This window comes from Chiloscyllium punctatum, chromosome 24 (assembly GCF_047496795.1).
Source record: "Chiloscyllium punctatum isolate Juve2018m chromosome 24, sChiPun1.3, whole genome shotgun sequence".
Lineage (NCBI taxonomy): Eukaryota > Metazoa > Chordata > Chondrichthyes > Orectolobiformes > Hemiscylliidae > Chiloscyllium > Chiloscyllium punctatum.
The window spans coordinates 76,375,945-76,399,868 of record NC_092762.1 but is presented as its reverse complement, the minus strand read 5'-3'; the positions used below and the strand labels follow the sequence as shown (position 1 = coordinate 76,399,868).

Sequence of the window (23,924 nt, the reverse complement as noted above, 5' to 3'; positions counted from 1 at the left end):
CACCATATATCCTCTATCTGCTTTTGCCAGTAAAGTGTATTAGTTCAGGTAGCCAGCATTTATCAGCTGTGACAACAAGCAGCGTGGAAAGAGCGATAGAAAGGGAAATATTTCATTTGAGACTTATTCATAAAGTATTTCTCTTATAAGTTCTGTACAGGAACAGTTAGGCTTCAGAAATCACATTATAGGAGGGAAAGCCATTCTTGCTTCACTTCTGAATTATTCCATTCAGTAAGAACGATTATGTTGGAGACTATGGAAAGATAAAAGACTTAACATCCTGAAAGGTTATCAGTGCTCTGGAACCAGACAGTGTTGATGTCTCCCTTCTATGCTCACTGATACTAAATGTAAAATATCTTCATTCAAAGAGCAAGACATTACTTTATGTTATGGTCCAATGAACCTTTCTGGTATTTTTTACACTTGTGAATGTCTATACAGGGAATGGAACACTTTCCAAAGTTAGCATTAAGCACTCCCCAGCTGAAACGGGTATAGTACAGTTTGAGGCTTGCTCTGTACAATATACCTTTGAAACAGAATGTGTTCTAAATTCTCAATAAATCTGTTAGCATACGTGGAGAGTGACAGTTAACATTTCAGGGAAAACCTGTTGATGGTTTGGAAGATGGGAGTGATCAAACAACAAGATGCACTGCAGGATTCACTGAGGCTCTGCCAACTGCACCTCTCAAACCCACAACCATTTCTTTCAACAAGGACAAGGACAAGAACAGCAGATACAGGGGAACACCACCACTTGCAAGATCCACCCAGGCTCCTCGCCATCTTGACTTGGAAATACATCACTGTGCCTTCACCAATTCCATTAATGCTTTCCAAATACTCTGTTTTCTGTCTTTCATAATGCTGTAGAATTTAGCCCACTATTGTTGGGCTAACTGATCTATAATCCTCTGCTTTTTCTCTTCCTCCTTGTTTTGATTACTTGGGCTACATTTGGCCATCCTCCAGTCACAGGAACTGCTCCAGATTCTATCGAGTTTTGGAAGGTGACAGCCAACATGTTCAATATTTCCAGGGCCACTTCATTTATCAGTTGCCCTCATGATTAACCCCATTAATTTCCCTAGCACAATTTTAGTACTAATTCTGATTGCCTTCAATTTGCCATCTCACTAGACCTTGGGTTTGCTCATTTCTGGAAGGTTATTTGTGCCTTCTTTTCTGAACACAGAAAATGTGTTCAATTCTTCTACCATTTCTTTGTTCACCATTACAATTTACCCAGCTTCCAATTGTAAGGACCTTATGTTTGTCTTTGCTAACTTTTTTTCTTTTCACATATTTATAGAAGCTCTTACAGTTTATATGTTCCCTGCAATTTTATTAGATTAGATTAGATTACTTACAGTATGGAAACAGGCCCTTCGGCCCAACAAGTCCACACTGACCCGCCAAAGCGCAACCCACCCATTCCCCTACATTTACCCCTTTACCTAACACTACGGGCAATTTAGCATGGCCAATTCACCTGACCTGCACATCTTTGGACTGTGGGAGGAAACCGGAGCACCCGGAGCAAACCCACGCAGACACGGGGAGAACGTACAAACTCCACACAGTCAGTCGCCTGAGGCGGGAATTGAACCCAGGTCTCTGGCGCTGTGAGGCAGCAGTGCTAACCACTGTGCCACCGTGCCGCCCTACTCCCACACTTTTATCCCCTCTTGATCAAATTGTTCTTCTCCTTTGCTGAGTTATAAATTGCTCCCAATCCTCAGGTTTGCTGATTTTTCTAACAATTTTATTTTTCTCCTCCTTGGATCTAATCTATCCATAATTCACATTGAAAGCCATTGTTGGCCACTATTCATGCTTATTTAGAGTCATAGGGATGTACAGAATGGAAACAGACCCTTCGGTCCAACCTATCCATAGTGTTTGTCTTAGGAAACCTTTGACAACAGAAAGAGAGGTAGGATTTTGGAAAAGAACTATGGAGGTCAAGAGTGTAGTATATGTTTAATCCTACTGTATTGAAGCAAGGGGATCAGGAATCAAACTAAACTTGAGAGTGTTGTTGAGTAAAGTGAGCACAACTGGAGAAGTTCAGAGTGGCCAAAATATGTTGTGGTATTTGAAACTGAGGATCTTGAAATGTATTTAGACAATCACAGAGTTTGATACAAACAAAAACAGAAACTATTCGAGAATCTCAGGAGGTCTGGCAACATCTGTGGAAACAAGCAGAATTAATATTTTGTATCCTGTGATCCTGCTTCAGAACTAGGAGTGGAGTTTGGTCATGATTAATGTGAGAGGAATATTAGATGTCATAAGGAACAGGAGAGAGAGCAGGGAGTTTGCTAAAGGGATGTTAGTGAAGGAACCAAATGCTAAGGTATGGTTTAGAACTCAGCAGCAGTGCTGGAATCTCAGGGCATGTGTAGACGTATCTCTGATGTTGGAAGAATGTGATTTTGATGAGAGATTGCCAATGGGTTGAAATATTAAAGTAGCCTATGGTTAACCAGATAGCCAAGCATTGGTTATTGTTCAAAAATTTTGAAATTCCTCCCACTAATAACTGTCGAGGATAAAGCAGGAATTTGGTGGGCATACCAACCTTTACAGGAAATCATTCCTGATAATCCAGTAATGATAATTCTATTGACTATATAGAGAAGGTACATTGTACTAAGAAACATTTCTCTCAAGATATTTGTGAACATGTTGGTTAATTGTTGAAGAATGTAATTATTTAACTACAAATATGTTTTGAATATTTTCTGGTAGTTTAGTAAATAAAAAAACTATTTATGAAGATAATAAAATATTAATTTCATTCAAATATTAATGAGGATAGCAAATGTGGTTCCCTTGTTCAAGAAGGGGAATAGGGATAACCCTAGTAACTATAAGTCGGTTAGCCTCACTTCTGTTGTGGGCAAAGTCTTAGAGAGAATTGTAAGGGATAGGTTTTATGAACATCTGGATAGGAATAATGTGATCAAGGATAGTCAGCATAGTTTTGTGAAGAGAAGATCGTGCCTCACAAACCTTATTGAATTCTTTGAGAAGCTGACTAAGGAGGTGGATGAGGGTAAAGCGGTAGATGTGGTGTATATGGATTTTAGTAAGGTGTTTGATAAGGTTCCCCGTGGTAGGCTACTGCAAAAAATATGGAGGTATGGCATTGAGGGTGAGTTGGAGGTTTGGATTAGGAATTGGCTGGCTGGAAGACGACAGAGGGTAGTAGTTGATGGTAAAGATTCATCTTGGAGTGCAGTTACTAGCGGTGTTCCGCAAGGATCTGTTTTGGGACCATTGCTGTTTGTCATTTTTATAAATGACCTGGAGGAGGAGCTAGTAGGTTGGGTGAGCAAGTTTGCGGATGATACGAAAGTCGGTGGAGTTGTTCACAGTGAGCAAGGATGTGTCAGGTTACAGCAGGATATAGATAAGCTGCAGAGCTGGGCAGAAAGGTGGCAAATGGAGTTCAATGTGGGTAAGTGTGAGGTGATTCACTTTGGTATGAGTAACAAAAAGATGGGGTACTGGGCTAATGGTCGGATACTTGGTAGTGTGGGTGAGCAGAGGGATCTTGGTGTCCATGTACACAGATCTCTGAAAGTTGCCACCCAGGTGAATAGTGCGGTGAAGAAGGCATATGGCATACTGGCTTTTATTGGTAGAGGAATTGAGTTCTGGAGTCCTGAGGTCATGTTGCAGTTGTATAAGACTCTGGTGCGGCCGCATCTGGAGTATTGTGTGCAGTTTTGGTCGCCATACTATAGGAAGGACGTGGAGGCTCTGGAACGGGTGCAGAGGAGGTTTACCAGGATGTTGCCTGGTATGGTAGGCAGATCGTATGAGGAAAGGCTGAGGCACTTGGGGCTGTTTTCATTGGAGAAAAGAAGGTTTAGGGGTGACTTGATAGAGGTGTACAAGTTGTTTAGGGGTTTAGATAGGGTTGTCCTTTTTCCACCTATGGAGTCAGCTATTATGAGGTGGCATAGCTTTAAATTAAGGGGTGGTAGGTATAGGACAGATGTTAGGGGTAGATTCTTTACTCAGCGAGTCGAGAGTTCATGGAATGCCCTGCCAGTAGCAGTGGTGGACTCTCCCTCTTTATGGGCATTTAAACGGGCATTGGATAGGCATATGGAGGATAGTGGGCTAGTGTAGGTTAGGTGGGCTTTGATCGGCGCAACATCGAGGGCCAAAGGGCCTGTACTGCGCTGTATTTTTCTATGTTCTATGTTCTCTGAAATACAAAATTTCAATTGAAACAGAAGGATTCCATTAATTAAAATGGCAATGTTTTATGAGGACTTCTCAAACCCACTCTGTAATACATATTTTTTTTTTACCTGCAAGCCAATGGCAACAAAACAAGAAAAAATGCTTATGTCCCTGGTCAGGCAGCATTTGGGAAGGAAAGTATTTTAATGTGAATTTCAACTTTTTTTTTCTTAAATTCTTCCCGCCTTATTTTACCTCTGCTTCTCAGTGTTCATAGAGCTAATTTCAGCTTAATAATAGATCCGATAATTCTCCTTACCTGTTCCTGGTTTTATCTCTCACTGCTTCCCCGAAAATTGTTACCTTCTAATCCATGGGAACAGTTCTAAAATCTCAGGAATTCTGGAGAATGAACAATGTGTTCACTACCTTTGTATCTACTCTTTGAACACCTGAGGATTTAAACCATCAGCTCCAGAAGATTTGTCATCTTGTTAAATAGTTGATGACAAGAATTTTGAAAACCTTTACTTAATGGTAATCCTGATTTAAATTAGCATTAACCATTCGATTCTGCTTCTAATTACATTAACATTTTGTAGAAGTACAGATGAATAGTCTTTGCACACCAGAAATATAGATATGGAATTGGAACTAATTAGAGGAAAAACTCATACAAAATTCATGATATGTACTTTTATTATCAAGTAATCATCATGACCATTCAAATTGTGTTTCACAAACCATTTTGCTTTCAAAATGTTAGTTTAGTCCTTTGAGTATAGGAGTTGGGAAATCATGTTGAGGTTGTACATTGGTGAGATCTCTTCTGGAGTACTATGTGAAGTTCTGATCACCCAGTTATAGGAAGGATAATATTAAGCTAGAGCGAGTTCAGAGGAAATTTACCTGCATGTTGCCTGGTATGAAAGGTTTGAGTTATAAAGAAAGATTGGATAGACTGGTTCTTTTATCACTGGAGCGTCAGTGATTGAGAGGCAACCTTTTTGAGGGTTATAAAATCATGAGGGATATAAATAGAGTTAATGGTAGGTATCTTTACCCTTGGATGGGGGATTTCAAAACCAGGGTGCATGTATTTAAGGTAAGAGGAGAGAGATTTAAAAAAAAGACATGAGAGGCAAATCTTTAACATGGAAGGTGGTTAGCATATGGAATAAATTCCTGAGCAAGTGGCAGATGTGAGCACAGTTGCAGCATTTAAAAGACACTTAGGTAAGTTCATGAATAGGAACAGTTTGGAGGGAAATGGGCCAGGAGCAGGCAGGTGGGACTAGTTTAGTTTGGGATTATGTTCGCCATGGACTGGTAGGACTGTTTCCATGCCATATGACTCTATGACTCTGGCTGATGCTGATTTAACTAAAATGGGTGTTGCTGAAAAACACATTGTGCCAAAGCTTTTTTTTTGCATTCATCATGACATTCACAAGAAATACTAACACAGAGGGGAGATAACATTTTATACATATGAGTAGAGAATGTTGATTAGTTAGTAATTTGTGGAAGTGATGTTGACATTATGGAGGGAAAATGGTCGTTTTATAGCAACCCTTAATGCAGATGTTATTTATTAGTCAGCAAGATTGGGTTCAGGAGTGATCTCCTCAGTGTTGATAAAGACTAATTGGTGTGGTGAAATCTGGATTTTGGGTAAAGGGGTGGAGAATAACTGTTGCCTCTGCATTCCACTGAGCAAGCCTTCATTGAGGGATTAACTTCTAGTAAGGAAAGAAAACATTTCCAGGTGAGGTACCCCATAGATCCCTACCATATGACAATTCAATCTATTTCTACAAGTGCTATGCACTGTGCTAATACAACAGCCAATTTTAGAGCCTTTGTGTATTACACTGAAGAGCTTATAAAGAAAATACAGATAAGGAATGTGGTGGATTGGGATGAGAATGATGGGTGAGGAGGGTTTATTTTTGTACAAGTTGACAGTTGAACAGTGGCAGATCTTCAGGTTACTGTTTAGAGTAGTGTAGGGTCATCTTGAAGTTTAACAGGGCAGTGAGTGGTGGGAATGGATTGGTCATTGGTTATACACCCAAACTCAATTTTACTTTCTAAGGAAGTGAACTTGGAAAAGATTCCTCATTGAATCTCAACCTGACAAGGCCCATGGACCAGAATTTTTGGCAGAAGTGAAAAGAGGATCAGAATGATTTCAGGATTAGAGTTTAAGGGTAATGTTCAGGTTCTATGTGAGATTGGCATTTGGAGTCATCCCACTGGATGTTAGAATTTTCACTGTGAAATGGTTATTTTTGTGAAATCAATCTCACCTGCAGCCAGGTCATTTTTGTCACATGATAGTCCTGTCATGAGTGCAGGAATAGGAATATAAGAAAGAAAAACTAACAAGCAATGTTCCAAGTGCAAGATTATGTAGTAATTCTTCAGTCATATTCTGTAACACTTTATACACGATATCAAGATCATTTGCAATCTTTGAATGAACTGTATTTAGAGGACAGAAAATAATTGGTGATTTTGCATGCGCAGAACTGAGACTGAATGCTAGGCTGTTGGCAATTCTACCATTTGCTAGGTCATTGCAGGAATATCCCAAGGAAAATGCCTCCACCCGGACACAATGCTAAAGTCAAATACAAACATCTGCCAACATGCACATAGCTCAAATGATGCTCTGGTTGTTAGTTTCACTGTCCTGCTTACAGAGTCAGAGTCATACAGCACGGAAACAGACCTTTTGGTCCAACCAGTCCATGCTGACCATAATCCCAAACTAAACAAACCCCACCTGCCTGCTCCTGGCCAATGTCCCTCCAAACCTTTTCTATTCATGTACTTATCCAAATGTCTTTTAAGTGTTGCAACTGTGCCCACATTCACCACTTCATCGGTAAGTTCATTCCACACACGAACCACCCTCTGTGTAAAAGATTTGCCTCTTATGTTTTTTTTAAATCTCTCTCCTCACATCTCAAAAATACACCCAGTGGTCTTGAAATCCCTCATCCTTGGGAAAAGACAATCACCATTAATATGATCTCTACATTTAAAATGGCCTTGCATGTGTGAACTTGTCACACTGAATTTACATCCTCATAAAAGGGGATAAAATCTGAAGGATCTGGTCAGGTGTACCTGGTCAGGTGTGTGGGAAGCTAGGGAAGTGATTGCTGGGCCTCTTACTGAGATACTTGCACCATCGATAGTCACAGGTGAGGTGCTGAAAGACTGGAGGTTGGCTAACGTGGTGCCATTGTTTAAGAAGGGTGTTAAGGACAAGCCAGGGGAACGACAGACCAGGGAGTCTGATGTCAGTGGACGACAAGTTGTTGGACGGAATCCTGAGGGACAGGATGTACATGTATTTGGAAAGGCAAGGACTGGTTAGGGACAGTAAACATGGTTATGTGTGTGGGAAATCATGTCTCACAAACTTGATTGAGTTTTTTGAAGAAGTAACAAAGAGGATTAATGAGGGCAGAGAGGTAGGTATGATCTATATGGATTTCAGTAAGGCGTTCAACAAGGCTCCCCATGGGAGACTGGTGAGCAAGGTTAGATCGCATGGAATACAGGGAGAACTAGCCATTTGGATACAGAACTGGCTCAAACGTAGAAGACAGAGGGTGGTGGTGGAGGCCTGTGACCAAGGATTGGTACCGGGTCCTTTACTTTTTGTCATTTACATAAATGATTTGGATGCGAGCATGAGGGGTACAGTTAGTAAGTTTGCAGATGACACCAAAATTGGAGGTGTAGTGGACAGCAAAGAGGGTTACCTCAGATTACAACAGGATCTGGACCAGATGGGCCAAGGGGCTGAGAAATGGCAGATCGAGTTTAATTCAGATAAATATGAGGTGCTGCATTTTGGGAAAGCAAATTTAGCAGGACTTACACACTTAATGGTATGGTCCTAGGGAGTGTTGCTGAACAAAGAGACCTTGGAGTGCAGGTTCATAGCTCCTTGAAAGTGGAGTCACAGTTAGATAGGATAGTGAAGGCAGCATTTGGTATGCTTTCCTTTATTGGTCAGAGTATGGAGTACAGGAATTGGGAGGTCATGTTGCGGCTGTACAGGACATTGGTTAGGTCACTGTTGAAATATTCCATGCAATTCTGGTCTCTTTCCTATCAGAAAGAGGTTGTGAAACTTGAAAGCATTCAGAAAAGGTTTACAAGGATGTTGCCAGGGTTGGAGGACTTGAGCTATAGGGAGAGGCTGAACAGGCTTGAGGCTGTTTTCCCAGGAGCGTCAGCAGCTGAGGGGTGAACTTATAGAGGTTTACAAAGTCATGAGGGGCATGAATAGGGTAAATAGACAAAGTCTTTTCCATGGGGTGGAGGGAGTCCAAAACTAGAGGGCATGGTTTAAGGGCGAGAGGAGAAATTAATAAAGAAACCTAAGGGGCAACTTTTTCACTCAGAGGGTGGTATGTGTATGGAATGAGCTGCCAGAGGAAGTGGTGGAGGCTAGTACAATCGCAATATTTAAAAGGCATCTGGGTGGGTATACGAATAGTAAGGGTTTGGAGGGATATGGGCCAGGTACTAGCAGGTAGGACTAGATTAGGTTGGGATATCTGGTCGGCATGGACAGGTTGGACCAAAGGGTCTGTTTCCATGCTGTACATCTCTATGACTCTCCAATTATGGTGCTTTAGCGTCTTTCTGTTTAACTACAACTGTTGTAGCCATTTAGAACAGACCTTTCAGGGAATCCGATCTATGTTAATGCTACCTTTCACATTTTTATTTCATTCAACAGGAAAATTCGTATAAAATAAAGGATTTGGAAGCCTACAAAGTCTCAACTCTTGAAAGACAGCATGTGGATGCGATTAAAAGCTTATGGAATGATCCAGGAGTGAGAATGTGTTATGAACGACGTCGGGAGTATCAGTTGCTTGACTCTACAAATTAGTAAGCCTTTATTATTTTTTAATCTCATTTCTGAAGTCTCCTTGTGCACATTTCAATTTGAATTAACCACCATAGCAGTTATTACATTATTTTTTGTTCTGTCTGTGATGCCTTAGCAATTCCATTTATGTTTTTGCTTGAAACTAACACCTAATACCCAACCTGTCTATCCTGGCATCTCCAAAATTGCTATGAGAAGGTAAGGATGGCCTTGAGACCCTGCAACCACACAGGATAAATGTGAATTTCAACAGCTTTCTCAATTCCCCTCCCTCTACATTATCCTAGTCCCAAGCCTCCAACTCGGCACTACCTTCCGGACCTGTCCATTACTGCCCCCCCAACCTATCACCTTCTCCCTCACCTTCATACACCTATCGCTTTCCCAACCAACTCCCCCTAACCCTACTCCCTCCCATTTATCTCTCAGCCCCGATCTACAAGCTTCATTCCTGATGAAGGGCTTATGCCTGAAGCGTTGATTCTCCTGCTCCTCTGATACTGCCTGACCTGCTGTGCTTTTCCAGAACTGCACCAAGTTACCTTTTGAACTAATTTATACAATGTGGCTTAATGGCCTTCCAAGATAACTATTGAGTATCATAAAATCATAGTGTCATTTATGGCATGGAAGGCCATTCAGCCCATCATGTGAAAGACAGCTTCCCATGGAGCAATCCAAGAAGTATCACTGCTTTGCTTGGTCCATGTCGTGCTGCAAGTTTATTTCTTATAAATACCCATCGAACCTTCTTTTGAAATTGTTGAGCTGCATAGGACTTTAGTAAGGCCACATTTGGAATATTGTATACAGTGTAGGTGTTCACATTGCCAAAAGGAAGCAGTGGCTGTGGAAGAGGGTACAGAAGAGGTTTACCAGGATGTGGCCTGGTTTGGAGGGTAGAGATTGAAAAAAATTCAGTTTGTCTGTTTGAGGCTGAGGGGCCGACCTGATAAATGTTTACAAAATTACTAGAGTCATAGATAGAATGGATTGTTGGTGTCTTTTTCTCTGGGTAGAAATGTCAATTACTTGGGGACATTGGTTTAAGGCAAAAAGGGACAAGTTTAAAAGAAATGTAGGAGGCAAGCATTCTTTTTTTTAAACACAGAAGGGGATAAGTGGCTGGAATGCACTGCTGGAGGTGGTGGAGGAGGGAGATACAGTAGCAACATTTAAAAGGCATCTTGGCAGACGATGAATAGGTAGGGAATAGACAGATATGGACTGCTGTAGAGGTGATAGGTTTTTAGTTTAGTAAGATGTCATGTGTTGGCACAAATTGGTTGGCCTAAGAGCCTGTTGTTGTGCTTTACCATTCTTTGTTCCCTTTATTTTTCCACTGCTGTCACGGTTCGCTAGTTCCAGCTCATTATACCCCTTGTTGCATAAACACAATTCTTTTCCACATTCCCCCTGTTATTTTTTTGTCCAGCGTTTTAAATCTGAACCACCATATCCGTGTACATCAGCAACAGCCCCTGTGTGAAATAGGCTTCCCTGAATTCCGTAATCGAAAGAAAAGGTTGGATTTTCACCTCGCTCTTACAGGAAAGGAGAATCACAGATAGTTTGACATTTGTATTTTGCATCTTCCAATGCTAATCCGAGCCACAATTTAGGCAGTCAGCACTCCCACAGGAAAAAGGTAGTGGCCTCACTCAAATACAAAAAATGAGATGGTTAGAAGCCCTGTAGAAATTTCCTGTCAATCAACACTGTTACATCAGTGTCCTGAATGCTGGGTGTGACAAGTTGGGAGGCAGCCGTTGGCAGTGCTCTCCGAAAGGGATTATAAACCGCTGTCACGCCAAGCTGGAGGCGGTAGTGCCATTGTTATTTTGTTCATTCCTTTCAGAGTTTTAGGATTTCGACACTTCCTGAAGGTGGATTCCCTGCTGCTGCTTTGCATACTTTTTGTATTTCCCCTTTGGTGCTATGTAAAGCTGGTCCCCACACAGTAAAGTTGTCGCTGCCCATCTCAGCAAACTACCTGCAAACAGCATGATGCATGATTAGTCATCAGGGCAGGTGGAGCAGTCACTGACACCCATTTAGAAATTGACCTGTGACCCTGATATTTATAGGGAGGCTTGGAGGGGCTGAGGCTGTAGGTAGAGAGCAGGGGAAAAGTTCATGGTGGAATAGAAATTCAGGGACGTGGACTTGTGGGGTGCACATACATCGAGTTGATGTGTTTTTCATTGGCTTACCAGCCAGTGGCCAGTTAATTGAGTTATTGAGTATAAATGTTGGCAAGTTATGTTGCAGCTGTATGAAACTTTAGGCCACATGGAGTATTGTGTGCAGCCCCAGTCATCACACTATAGGAGGGATGTGGAGAATTTGGAGAGGGTGCAAAAGAAGCTTTTCAAGATATTGCCTGGATGGAGTCTATTAGCTATAAGGAGAGGTTGGACAAATATGCATCATCTTTGTTTGAGGTGTCAGAGGCTGAGGCATGACCAGAGAGAAGTATATAAATTTATGAAAAGCATGGATTGTGTGGATACTCAAGAGTCTTTTTCCCCAGGGTGAAAGTGTAAAATACTGGGGGCATAGGTTTAAGGTGACAGGTGGAAAGTTTAAAGGAGATGTAAAAAACTTACCTTGTACACAGAAGGTACCTAGAATATGTTGCCAGGGGAGGTGGTAGAAACGGATACAATAGCAACTTTTAGGAAGCATATAGACAGACACTTGAACAAGCTGGGAACAGAGGAATATGGACCATGTGCAGGCAGATGGGATTAGCTTAGAATGTCTGCTGGAAAGCCATGCTATCTTACCGAACTATTTAAGTAATGGCCTCACCTCTGTTCCGGTATTCCCATCCATCCAAGCTGCCTCTGGTAAAACTGGAAGTGAACAGCCTACTGTCAGATTTCAGAAAAAAAAATCAAGAATCTGTGGATACTTGGAATCAGACACAAAAACAGAAGTTGCTGAAAAATCCCAGCAGGTCTGGCAGCATTGGTAGAGAGAAATCAGAGTTAGTGTTTCAGGCCCAGTGACTTTTTTTTTGTTTCTTATGTTTCCAACAGCCTTGGGTTAGACATGATGTGGAGGTGCCAGTGTTGGACTGGGGTGGACCAAGTTACAAATCACACAACACCAGGTTATAGACCAATGGGTTTGTTTGGAAGCACTAGCTTTCGGAGCGCTGCTCCTTTGTCAGGTACCTACCTGATGCTCTGAAAGCTTGTACTCCAAGTCAACCTATTGGACTGTAACCTGGTGCCGTGTGATTTTTAATTTGGTTTAGAGACATAACAGACGTAAGCATAGAACAATACAGCACATGAATAGACCCTTTGGCCCATCATGTCTGTGCCGACCATGACACCATTCTAAACTAATCTATCTGCTTGCACATGGTCTATATTCCTCCATGTGAAACTGAGGACAGCAAATGCTGGAGATTAGAATCAAGAGTGTAGTGCCAGAAAAGCACAGCAGGTCAGGCAGCATCCGAGAAGCAGGAAAATCGACGTTTCAGGCAAAAGCCCTCCATCAGGAATGAGGCTGGGAGCCTCGGGGGTATTCCCTGCCTGTTCATGTGGCTGTCTAAATGTCTCTTAAACATGTCTATTATATCTCCTCCTACTACCTCCCCTGGCAGCAAGTTGCAGGCACTTACCACCCTCTGCGTAAAATCTTGTCTTGCACATCTCCTTTAAAAGTTCTCCTTTTACTTTAATCCTATGGACTCCCCAGTATTTAACATTCCCACCCTGCAAAACAGGCTTCAGCTATCCACCCAAACCATGCTCCTCATAATTTTATTTATTTCTATTAGCTTGCCCCACAGCCTCCAACACTCTAGCGAAAACAATCTAAGTTTGTCCTCCAACCTCTCCTTATAGCAAATACAGAGTAGAGTGTGGTGCTGGAAAAGCACAGCAGGTCAGGAAGCATCCGAGGAGCAGGAAAATCGACGTTTCAGGAATCCTGAGGAAAGGCTTATGCCCGAAATGTCAATTCTCCTGCTCCTCTGATGCTGCCTGACCTGCTGTGCTTTTCCAGCAACACACTCTTGACTCTGATTTCCAGCATCTACAGTCTTCAGTTTCTCCTTATAGCAAATACACTCAAATAAACCTCTTCGGCACCCTTTCCAAAGCTTCCACCTCCTTCCTATAATAAGGCAACCAGACTGATCACAAACTCCAAGTGCAACTATAGTTTTTTACATCTACAACATAACTAACCAACTTTTACACACGTGGAATGATCCATTTGCAAAGAAAGATTCCTACAGTTGAACTGCATTTTAATAAGTTCCACCTTGAATTTTTAATGAAAGTTCTCCTTGGAACGGCTATCCTCATCTCCTCTATAAACTGACTGAAATAGGAGCTAATCTGACACTGCGAAATGTAGGAAGGTCACATGACTGTCATCATATGACACACAGTAGCGCTCTTAATGATGTAACTTTCCAATGATTTCTTTCCTTGAACAACGAGCCCACCTGAATCTGCATCAATGCTATAAGATTGAGGACACTGAGCTGCTGATAAATCTTCTAAATTCTACCCAAGCTCTAACTCACAGGGATCTGTTCATTTCTATTGCAGTTACCTGACAGACATTGATCGTATTGCAGCCAGTGATTACATCCCAACAGATCAAGATGTCTTGAGGGTTCGAGTACCAACAACAGGCATCAATGAGTATTCATTTAACATGCATACAGTAACTTTAAGGTAGGTAGAAATCATTTTGTGGAATAAAGAAGTTATTAAAAGTAAAAGTTGAATAACTTGAGTTAAACAAGTTCTAAGAATAACAAAAAAAAACTCAGAACTGTTCTGAGGAAGGGTCACTTGACCCAAAACAGTAACTCTGATTTCTGTCCACAGATGCTGCCAGACCAGCTGAGCTTTTCGAGCAATTTCTATTTTTGTTTCTAATTTACAGCATCTACAGTTCTTTCAGTTTTTATTTTGTCTTCCTATCTTGTCTATGCCCATCATAATTGTATACATCGCAACAATGTCCTTTCTCAATCTCCTGTAAGGATAACTGCTCCAAGTCTGTCCAATATCTTTACATAACCAAAACTTTTCAGCTGAGGCAACATTCTGGTAAACCTCCTCTGCACTGTCACCTGTGCAATCACAGTTTCTGTGTCATTTATACTTTAATTGTTTCATTGGCAACAAAAAGCATAACAGAACTGGACTGAAATAATTCAACCAGGGTATTGTGAGAAACATTGCTTGAGGCAGCTGACAAATCCTGTTGGCTATTGTTAACGTGAATAGAAAATAGTTTTTGGGCAAAATGTGGAATTGATCATTTCTGCTCATGTTAAAAGTGTCAGCTATCTGGTTATCTCAGAGCAGAAATACATTGCAATAATTGAAACACATATGCTTTCAATTAGTGCTGGAACAGCAAGGATTAATAAAACCAAGGTGGTAGGACCAAAACTCATGCCTGTCAGTTCATTAGCTTTGCAGGATGGAAAGTCAGGGCTGCAGATCTAAGAAAAGCAAAACAAAATGCTGCAGATTGAAACAAACAGGAACAGTTCTGAAGGCGGCTGTGGGTCACTGGACTCAATATGATAATACTATTCTCTTTCCACAGCTGCTGCTAAACTTGTTGAGTTCCTCCAGCAATTTTGGTGTCTGTTTGCTGCAGGTCTTATTTCCTGACCGGTGCTTTCTGACTGCTCCAGGACTGTTCCATTAAAGACTCAGATTACAGGCATAAAACCAGCTGTATTGGATTTATTGAAGAGTATTAAATAAGGTGTGGGAAATCTGACTGGCGCTGCTCAGTGGAATTTAAGGAGCATTGAAAACTGGTGCAAACCTTAGTTTTCATGTTCACCTATCTATTGAATAACATTTGACAGTCAACTGAGAATTCTCTGGATTTACATTTAAATTCATTTAAGTGTGGTTCTGCTTTAAAGAGAGCAGTAATTTACATGTGTTTCCACCATGGCCAATTGTTACTGATTGAAATATTGACCTTCTTAATTCTTAGATTAGTGGATGTTGGAGGACAGAAGTCTGAGAGGAGGAAATGGATTCACTGCTTTGAGAATGTCATATCGATTATATTCCTGGCCTCTCTCAGTGAATACGATCAAGTCCTAGAAGAGAGTGAGAATGAGGTAAGGCTGATGAGAAACTGATGACATCGGACACTGTTGAACTATTAGAAATTAACATGGTTTGGATTGGTTAGTCAATACTTTAAAATGTACATGTCAGATAAAATCCCAGCTAGCTGAGGCAATGTCAAATGGGCGGCTAAAGTGTAACAAAAAACTGAACTCATCACCATCTCTTGTTTCAAATTCAAATGCAGGTTCAGTACCTCAAACCTACTAGCTTCACAACTGAGGCTCTGCTGGATTTTGTATGTTCCCACTTGAATAAACTACACATTTCCATTGTAGTGAAGCTATAATAGGAAACTAATGTGTTCGGGGACACAACCATTTTGATCAGTCTATCCTAAAATCTTTACACACCTGTCTCTAAGTCAGCTAGAAGCAAATATTCCCACCTTTGACTTTAGCCTTGATCCTGACCTGTCGAGAATGATTGTATACAAATGAAAATGAGTCAGATTCTTGATGCTAGAGTTTAGCAAGGTATGATTGGAACCAGGTGGACCTTGTTGACTGAGGTCCTTAATTGGGGTTATTAACCTGGGCCCATCAGCAATCCCTGGCTGACCAAAATTAACAGGGATGGGAAGGAAGTGGTCTAGTGGAATCATCACTTGATTCATAATCGAGACACCCAAGTGGGGACCTCGGTTCAAATCCTGGCAATGCCCAGAGTGGAATATTAACAGGGGATTGGAGCCTAGGTGTCTACCAACACCCTTGAGATTTTCAGGGAAAGATGGGCACCACAGGGAGTGGAGTGTTTTATTCCCCCCACAACTCTTTTGATTTAATCCCTATCCTCCTCTTCACTGTTGATCACGCAGCATTGCACTCTCTCAAGAAGGTCAAAACCTAGTTCTGAGGAAGGGTCACTCGACCCGAAACATTAACTCTGACTTCTCTCCACAAATGCTGCCAGACCTGCTGGGCTTTTCCAGCAATTTCTGTTTTTTTGTTTCCTTATCTCTAAATTTGGTTTGCAAGTGATTGTGTCAGCTATGTCTCAGTTGGCAGTCACATTTATCCCTGCATCACAAGGTTCTGGGTTCAAGTCCCGCTAGGGCTTGAGCACAAAGAAATCAAAGCTGATGCTCTAGTGCAATATTGAGCCTGTCAGAGGAGCTCTCTTTTTTTCCAATCGGATCAGTCACAATTGTATTGAATGGCAGTGAACAGACACATGGCCCACTTCTGCACCAAGTTTATACGTATGTTCACGAAGTACTATTCATACGTCAACAAGCTTTTCAAAGAATTGACTTGACAGAAAATGTGTCTATTACTTTTTGCTACTGAGTCATAGACATGTACAGCATGGAAACAGACCCTTCAGTCCAACTCATCCACGCCAACCAGATATCCCACCCAATCTAGTCCCAACATTCAGCCCATATCCCTCCAAATCCTTCTGATTCATATATCCATCCAGATGTCTTTTAAATGTTGCAATTGTAACAGCCTGCACCACTTCATCTGTCAGCTCATTCCACACACGCATAGACAGAGCCGAAATGTGTTTCAACTACAGAAGGCAAAATAGAGAATTGGTTAGCTGAGCTAACACAATTTGGCTGGATTTTTAGTGCATGGTTCAGTCCCAACTTGGATACTGATTCCTCATCATGCTCCATAGGAAAACAGGGTTCAGTGTCCCACAAATAATGACAGATACTGCTGAATATTAGTTGGGAATGAGCAAAATGGGGGAGGTATAAAGAGACAATATGAAAAGTAAATGAAATGAGCAACTCCTCAAATGGCTGGAGGATATAACTTTAACAGGACAGGGTCACAAGGTTGATCTCCATTCTGAGGAATTTATAATACATTCTGCTTATAGCATTTAAAAAATGTTACAGCCGATTATAGAAGCAAATTATAATATAATATGGACACTGGCATCCTCACATTAAATCCTAATTCAATGCAATATATTTACATCTTGATAGGATAAAGCAAAGCACAAGATTTAAAAAAAATTAAATTTGAAAAGATTCTTGAAAATTAAGTGCTGTTATATTTTTGCTGTTGTCCCAGAATCGAATGTGGGAGAGCCTGGGTCTTTTTCACTTTATTCTGAAATCCAACTATTTAGTCAATTCATCCATCATCCTGTTCTTGAATAAAAAGGATATTTTGGAAGAGAAGATTAGAAAGTCGCATTTAGTGGACTACTTTCATGAATTTGATGGTAAGCAGAAAACATTGTTCTTTGGCTTTTCTCCTTCTCACTTTCATTGTAAGAGTCCCCACTGTTCAATTACTTCTCTTTTACTAAAATAAGACTAAATATGTGCTCATTGATGTGAAGGTAAATGACATTAATTCTGGGAATGGAACATCTTTGTTTCGGGAACACAATGTCAGCATCAAACACTCCTGGGTCAGGTAAACTACAGCTGAATACAGATTTTTTAAAAATGCCTCGAACGCACCTCAGTGTGTCACAATACCTTAAATTGTAAAATTTTAAATTACTTGCCTCATTTTCTGAATGCTATAAGTAAAGCCAATGAAAGTTTGGGGTAGTTTAATTTCCTTGGTTCAGGATTGCAAATGCTGGTTTTGTTTTACAATATTGCCTTCATGTGCAAGCAGACATGAACAATCTAAGTGAATTGAATATGTTTCTTTCTGCACCAGTTTCTGGAGAACAAAACATCAACAAGTCAGGAATCCAGAGTGCTTAGAGTCAGAGGTTTACGGCATGGAAACAGGCTCTTTGGTCTAACATGTCAATGCCACCCAGTTTTCACAATTATTCTGGTCCTATTTGCACTTATTTCCTCTTGATTCCATCACAGGATGAGGTCTCACAGGAAATGCTAGTATTTATTGCCCATTCCTAATAGTCCTTGAGAAAGTGGGAGTGACCCGCTTTCTTGAAGTGCTACATATTCACAGGCCTTCCCCTATGTGATTTGTAAATGTGCTGTTCCAGGCTTAAGGGGCATTATGTACATGAATGACACATGCACCCACGGTGATAAAATGATGTCTCTTTACAATATCAGTTCTTCATGACCATGCACTATGTAAGATGGAAGATCAGTCTTCCTGGGGTTTTTCCATGAGTTACTAAACTGAGGCCCTGTCTGCTTGTTTGGTTGGATGTCCTGAAGTCATTATCTCAAAGTAAAGCTGGGGGTTTATTCCTGGTGTGCTGACCAAGTTTCATCTCTATGAAAATTCCACACAAAAAAAAGTTATCTGGTTGCTGTTTGCGGGGATTTGGGAGGATTAGATGCCATGTTTCCTACATTACAACACTGACTACACTTCCTTGGCTTTAAGATATATTGAGATGTCTGGTGACCAATGCAAAGGCCCGACAAGTGCAAATCTCTCTTTCTTTGTCTCTAGGACCTAAACGGAATGCTGAAGCCGCCATGGACTTTATCGAGAAAATGTATCTACGCCAAGTTGAAGAGGGGAGAAGAATCTTCTCACACTTCACCTGTGCCACAGACACCGATAACATCCGCAAAGTGTACTTGGATGTTAGGGACGTTGTCTTGTTTGGAATCTTACAAGACCTGGATTTATTATAGAAAGACAAGATAAAAGGGGTGACTTTAACTTTCCCAATACACCTTGGCTGAGAACACAAAAATCCTTAGAAGTCATGTCAACACTCCTATCAATGACTTGTTTCTTCAGCTGTTGCACTGTAGATTTGAAAAGCACTTCCCAAAATGAAATATTTCTGGAACTATTTTTGTGATCATATTACTGTTAATCTTCACACAGATCAACAAACTTTAAAGTGAAGATTAACTGGAGAAGGATGGTCAAATGATGAAGAAACTGTAACATATCTTCATGAATTTTTCAAGGGTTTGTTCAATGATTTTGACAATCTATAATTTGTCTTTAAAAGCCAGGTTAATTACTATACTCAGGAATGGATGTTTGTATTGAGTGATCTCAAGATCAGAGGTAAACTGGCGGTAATGGCGAAGGAGACCATGATCCCAGCACATTCAGGATCATGTGCCAGGAGGAAAGAATGTCACTCACTCTTTGCAAGTCACCCCAATGAGTACTGAACTGATGCTATCTTCCTTCAGGCCTGAGATGATGTGTAGCTCATCCCCAGTGACACAATTCACCCCTCTTGCTCAAGAACACAGAGCTTGGTGTTTATCCTGGAGTTGCCAACTCTGCTTGGACATCTATCATAAAAATCATAGAATCCCTACAGTGTGGAAACAGGCCATTTGGCCCATCAAGTCCACTCTGCCCCTCTGAAGAGCATCCCATCTAGACCAAACCCTTACCCTATTAGCCTGTATTTTCCAAGGGTAATCCACCTAACTTGAGCATCCTGGACTCTATGGGCAATTTAGCGTGGCCAATCCACCTAACCTGCACATGTTTGGACTGTGGGAGGAAACTGGAGCACCTATGCAAACTCCATATGCATAGTTGCCAGAGGCTGAAATCAAAACCAGGTCCCTGGTGTCGTGAGGCAACAGTTCTAACCACTGCGCCACCCGCTTCAGCTCATTGTATAATTGCCTATTCCACACCAACTGGCAATCGGTTACCTGATTAAGAATCTAATGCATACAGCTATAATGCCTCAAGCCTCCAATGTTTTAGAAATAATAAAAGTTTTCAAAGAAAACAAGCAAACAAACATTATTATTTTTAGCAAACCCATGATCTTCATCTCATGTTGCCTGCTGCAGTCTCCTGGAAACTAACGTTTAATTCCTGGGGAGAACAAAAGTGACGGGCAACATCATTTTAATGGGAATGAAGTGAATACAGTGTTAAGCTGTTATACAGTCAGTGGTTTCAAAATGTGGTTGACTCTCAACTGCCCCCCTGGGCAAATTAGGATGGGCAATAATCCTGGCCTGGCTAGTAATGCCCACATCCCATGAATTAATAAAACAAATCTGTCAGCACTAATTCTAGACCAGGGAAGTCTCTCACGGGCAGTCAGAAATCTCCAGCTGGCCTTGTTCTCCCTACTACTGACTCAGAGTGACAGCACACACTCCAGTTTGAGACTGTAGAACATAATACAAAATAACGCAGATCTTACTTTGGCATCAATTTTTACCCTTGCCCCCTACTCCTCGAAGTGTTGATTTCTTCATAGAACAAAGAACAATACAGCGCAGAACAGGCTCTTCAGTCCTCAATGTTGCGCCGACCTGTGAACTATTCTCAGCTCGTCCCCCTACACTATCCCAAAGTCATCCATGTGCATATCTAAGGATTGTTTAAATCTCCCTAATGTGGCTGAGTTGACTACCTTAGGAGGTTCTTGAGCTCTGGTTCCCATCTGCCCTTGATCTGCCTAGCCCAGAGTGCTGATTTGTCAAACCTTGACAATCAGTGTTTGCAGGCTATTTGACATCACAAACCAGCCTGATCTCATTGTTATTTGGTTATCCACGTAGTTGTACTCTCAGCGGGGAGTTGAGCAAGGAAGGAATAGTAACAGTTTTGATTGCCTTAATACAGGGGCATTGACAATTCCATGGTTATGATATCAGAGTCAAACTTCAAAGTCAGTTTGAGGCATGGTTGAAAAAGTTCTACTCACCAACATTTTGATGGTCCTGTTTGATTGTAGTGAGCTGAGAAAATGTTCAAATTGATAATAAAACAGACCTAATTCCACTAAACTAAAAGAACGACAGATTCTGGAAATCTGAAAGAAAAAAGAAATTGTTAGAGAAACTCAGCAGGCAGAGCAGCATCTGTGGACAATAGGAACCCTAAAAAAAGGGTGACTGTGCCAAGATGTTAATTTTGCTTTTGCCCTTACAGATGATGCCAGGCCTACTGAGTTTCTCCAGCAATTTCTGTTTTTGACCTAACTTTACTAAAGGTGGTAACGTATAAATGCAAATTATTGCTATTCACAACTGATAGATAAATAAGATAAAGGAATTTAACATAAAATGATTTTGTCTATAATGATAGTGAAAAATAGAGATGCTGGTCCCTTTTTCCAGCATGGATCACGCATTGGATCATTCCTCCATGTTAGGATGTGAAAAAAAAAACTAACTGGTAAGTCCTTGAACCTTTAATTTTCTATAACAGATTGTGAAAGTTTCAGTGCAACAGATAAAGTATTTATAGTGACACAGACTCAGCGTAAACTGGGATTTGGAAGTAGCCATTTGGTGGCTGACCAGAAAAGCCTTGTTGTGGGGACAGCTCCCTTAACTGGATCTGTACCATCAACAGTGGAATTTTAAGCTGCCTGAGTACAACTGTACCCATATCCTATTTCTGTAAGAAATAAGAAATAATCTGTACTCTAGATATGATTAAATGTAAGTAATAGTGAAATTTGAGTTCCTATGTATATATATTGCTCACTGTTTCACAGATTAAAGTGCATTTCTGTGCAACTTAGAAACTCTCTTCTGAAAATTCTCTCGTTTGTTAGCCATTAATTGAAATAAGTTAGATTAATAGCGCTGTAGTTCCAAGAACATGCATTCTTGAAAATCAAGCTCTGGTAATTGACAAATATTTTATAAATTATTTTAACTCATTTCCCTTCTTAGTTCCTTCGTTTTGCAATTTTCAGGCTTTTAAAACCCAAGTTTGGACTGATCAGACATTTCGCCCCTTTTTACTAGTTCATGGGGTTTAGATATTGCTGGCAAAGCCAGCATTTAATTTCCCATTTCTAGTCGCCCTGGAGGTGAGACACTCTTGAACTGTTGCAATCCTTGGAAACAGATTAGATTACTTAGTGTGGAAACAGGTCCTTCAGCCCAACAAGTCCACACCGACCCACTGAAACGCAACCCACCCAGACCCATTCTTCCACACTTACCGCTTCACCTAACACTACGGGCAATTTATCATGGCCAATTCACCAAACCTGCACATTTTTGGATTGTGGGAGGAAATCGGAGCACCCGGAGGAAACCCACGCAGACATGGAGAAAATGTGCAAACCCCACACAGAGTCGCCAGAGGCAGGAATTGAACCCAGGTCTCTGGCGCTGTGAGGCAGCAGTGCTAATCACTGTGCCACCACAGTGGTTAGGAAAGAAGGTTGAGATTTTCAGCCAGTGACTCTGAAAGAACGATGATACATTTCTAAGTCAGGATGGTGAATGGTTTAGAGAGGAACTTGCAACTGGTTGTGTTCCCACATATATGCAGCCCTCGTTCTTCTAGTTGATAGAAGTCATTAGTTTGGAAGGAGCTATTGAAGGAGGCTTGGTAATTTGTTACAGTGCATCTTGTAGGTGCTGCCACTTGGTGTTGGAGAAGGAGGAACTGACTATCAAAGGTGGTGGATGGGAAACCAAACAAGCAGGTTGCTTTGTCCTGGATGGAGTCAAGCTTCCTGAATGCTGTTGGAGCTGCACCCATCCAGGAAAGTGCAAAATATTCCATCACTCTCCTGATGTGTGCCTTGCAGATGGTGGATTTGCAAGGAGGTTAGTTACTCACTGCAGAATTTTTATCTTCTGGCTTGTTCTTGAAGCCAATATATTTACATGGCTAATCCAGTTCACTTTCTGTTCAATGGTAACCCCCAGGATATTGATTGTGGGGCTACAGCAATATTAATGTCATTAAACCTTGAAAGGAGAAAGTTAGATTCTCACTTTTTGGGGATGGTCATTGCCTGGCACTTTGTGCCATAAATGTTACCTACCACTTAACAGCTCTAGCCTGAATATTGTCCTGATTCTGCTGCATATGGCCATGGACTGTTTCAGTTTCTGAGCAGTCAGAACTGAACACTGTGCATCAGTGTCCATTCCCACTCCTGACCATATGATGGAGGGGAGGTCATTGATGAAGTAGCTGAAGATGGTTGAGCTGAGGACAACACTGAGGAACTCCTGGAGTATTACCTTGATTTATTTATTACCTATTTTATTTTCTGTCGGTAATATTCTGCATCTCAGAACCTTATTTGTCCACTAGGTTTCACATTAAATGAGAATTGGTTTGGGAAATCCAGTCAACTGCACTTACCTGAAAGAGGAATATCAATGATTAATGTAGCTTCATAATGTTAGTTAAAATACCAATCAGCCTCCTTGAAGCGTGAATCCTAGAATAATTTCAAACAAGAACTGTACTTTGGCAGGAGAAAATGGGGATTGCAGATGCTGGAGATCAGAGTTGAGAGTGTGGTGCTTGAAAAGCGCAGTGGGTCAGGCAACATCCAAGGAGAAGAAAAATCAACGTTTCAGGCATAAGCCGTTCATCAGGAAACTTTATTTTGCAATCATGGAAGCCAAAGTATACTTCAACATTTTGTTCTTTAGGATCAAAAAGCAGAGTATTCATTTTGGACACAGTGTCTTTGTAACATCTGCGAGCATTTTCTCTGTCCAATATGAAGCATTGCTGTGTAATATTCTGGTGTAATTCAGCAGTTGTGTTCAATTTTGATTTCTGATTGAAGCCAGAGATGCTTGACATTAAAAACTGGGTGAAACAAAACTACCTGCTGTGAAATCTGACCAAAACCAAAGCCATCCTCTAAAGCCCTCTAAAACACAACCCAGTCCTGACTTCATCAACTTCCCAGGCTATAACATAGGTACATGGAGAACTTCAGGATATTCCTTAACTGAGAGTTCATTTGCATCTCTATTCTTCCAGTTCTACCAATTTTCTTTCACCCATGTA

The 23,924-nt window shown here is 41.0% G+C and overlaps 1 protein-coding gene across 2 annotated transcripts in view; it reads left to right on the top strand.

Annotated features, from left to right (window-relative positions):
• The window catches only part of LOC140494709 (guanine nucleotide-binding protein subunit alpha-11-like), a 31,424-nt gene extending 12,490 nt beyond the window's left edge, over positions 1–18,934 (top strand). The window contains exons 3-7 of one of the 2 annotated variants that reach the window (XM_072594221.1): positions 8,987–9,141; positions 13,723–13,851; positions 15,146–15,275; positions 17,319–17,472; positions 18,645–18,918. In XM_072594221.1, the coding sequence (XP_072450322.1) occupies positions 8,987–9,141; positions 13,723–13,851; positions 15,146–15,275; positions 17,319–17,472; positions 18,645–18,832 (756 nt within the window). In that variant the 3' untranslated portion in view covers positions 18,833–18,918. Of the gene's footprint in view, positions 1–8,986; positions 9,142–13,722; positions 13,852–15,145; positions 15,276–17,318; positions 17,473–18,644 lie in introns of both variants that reach the window. The other variant, XM_072594222.1, reaches the window with a different exon arrangement.
• Positions 18,935–23,924: the final 4,990 nt, after the last annotated feature.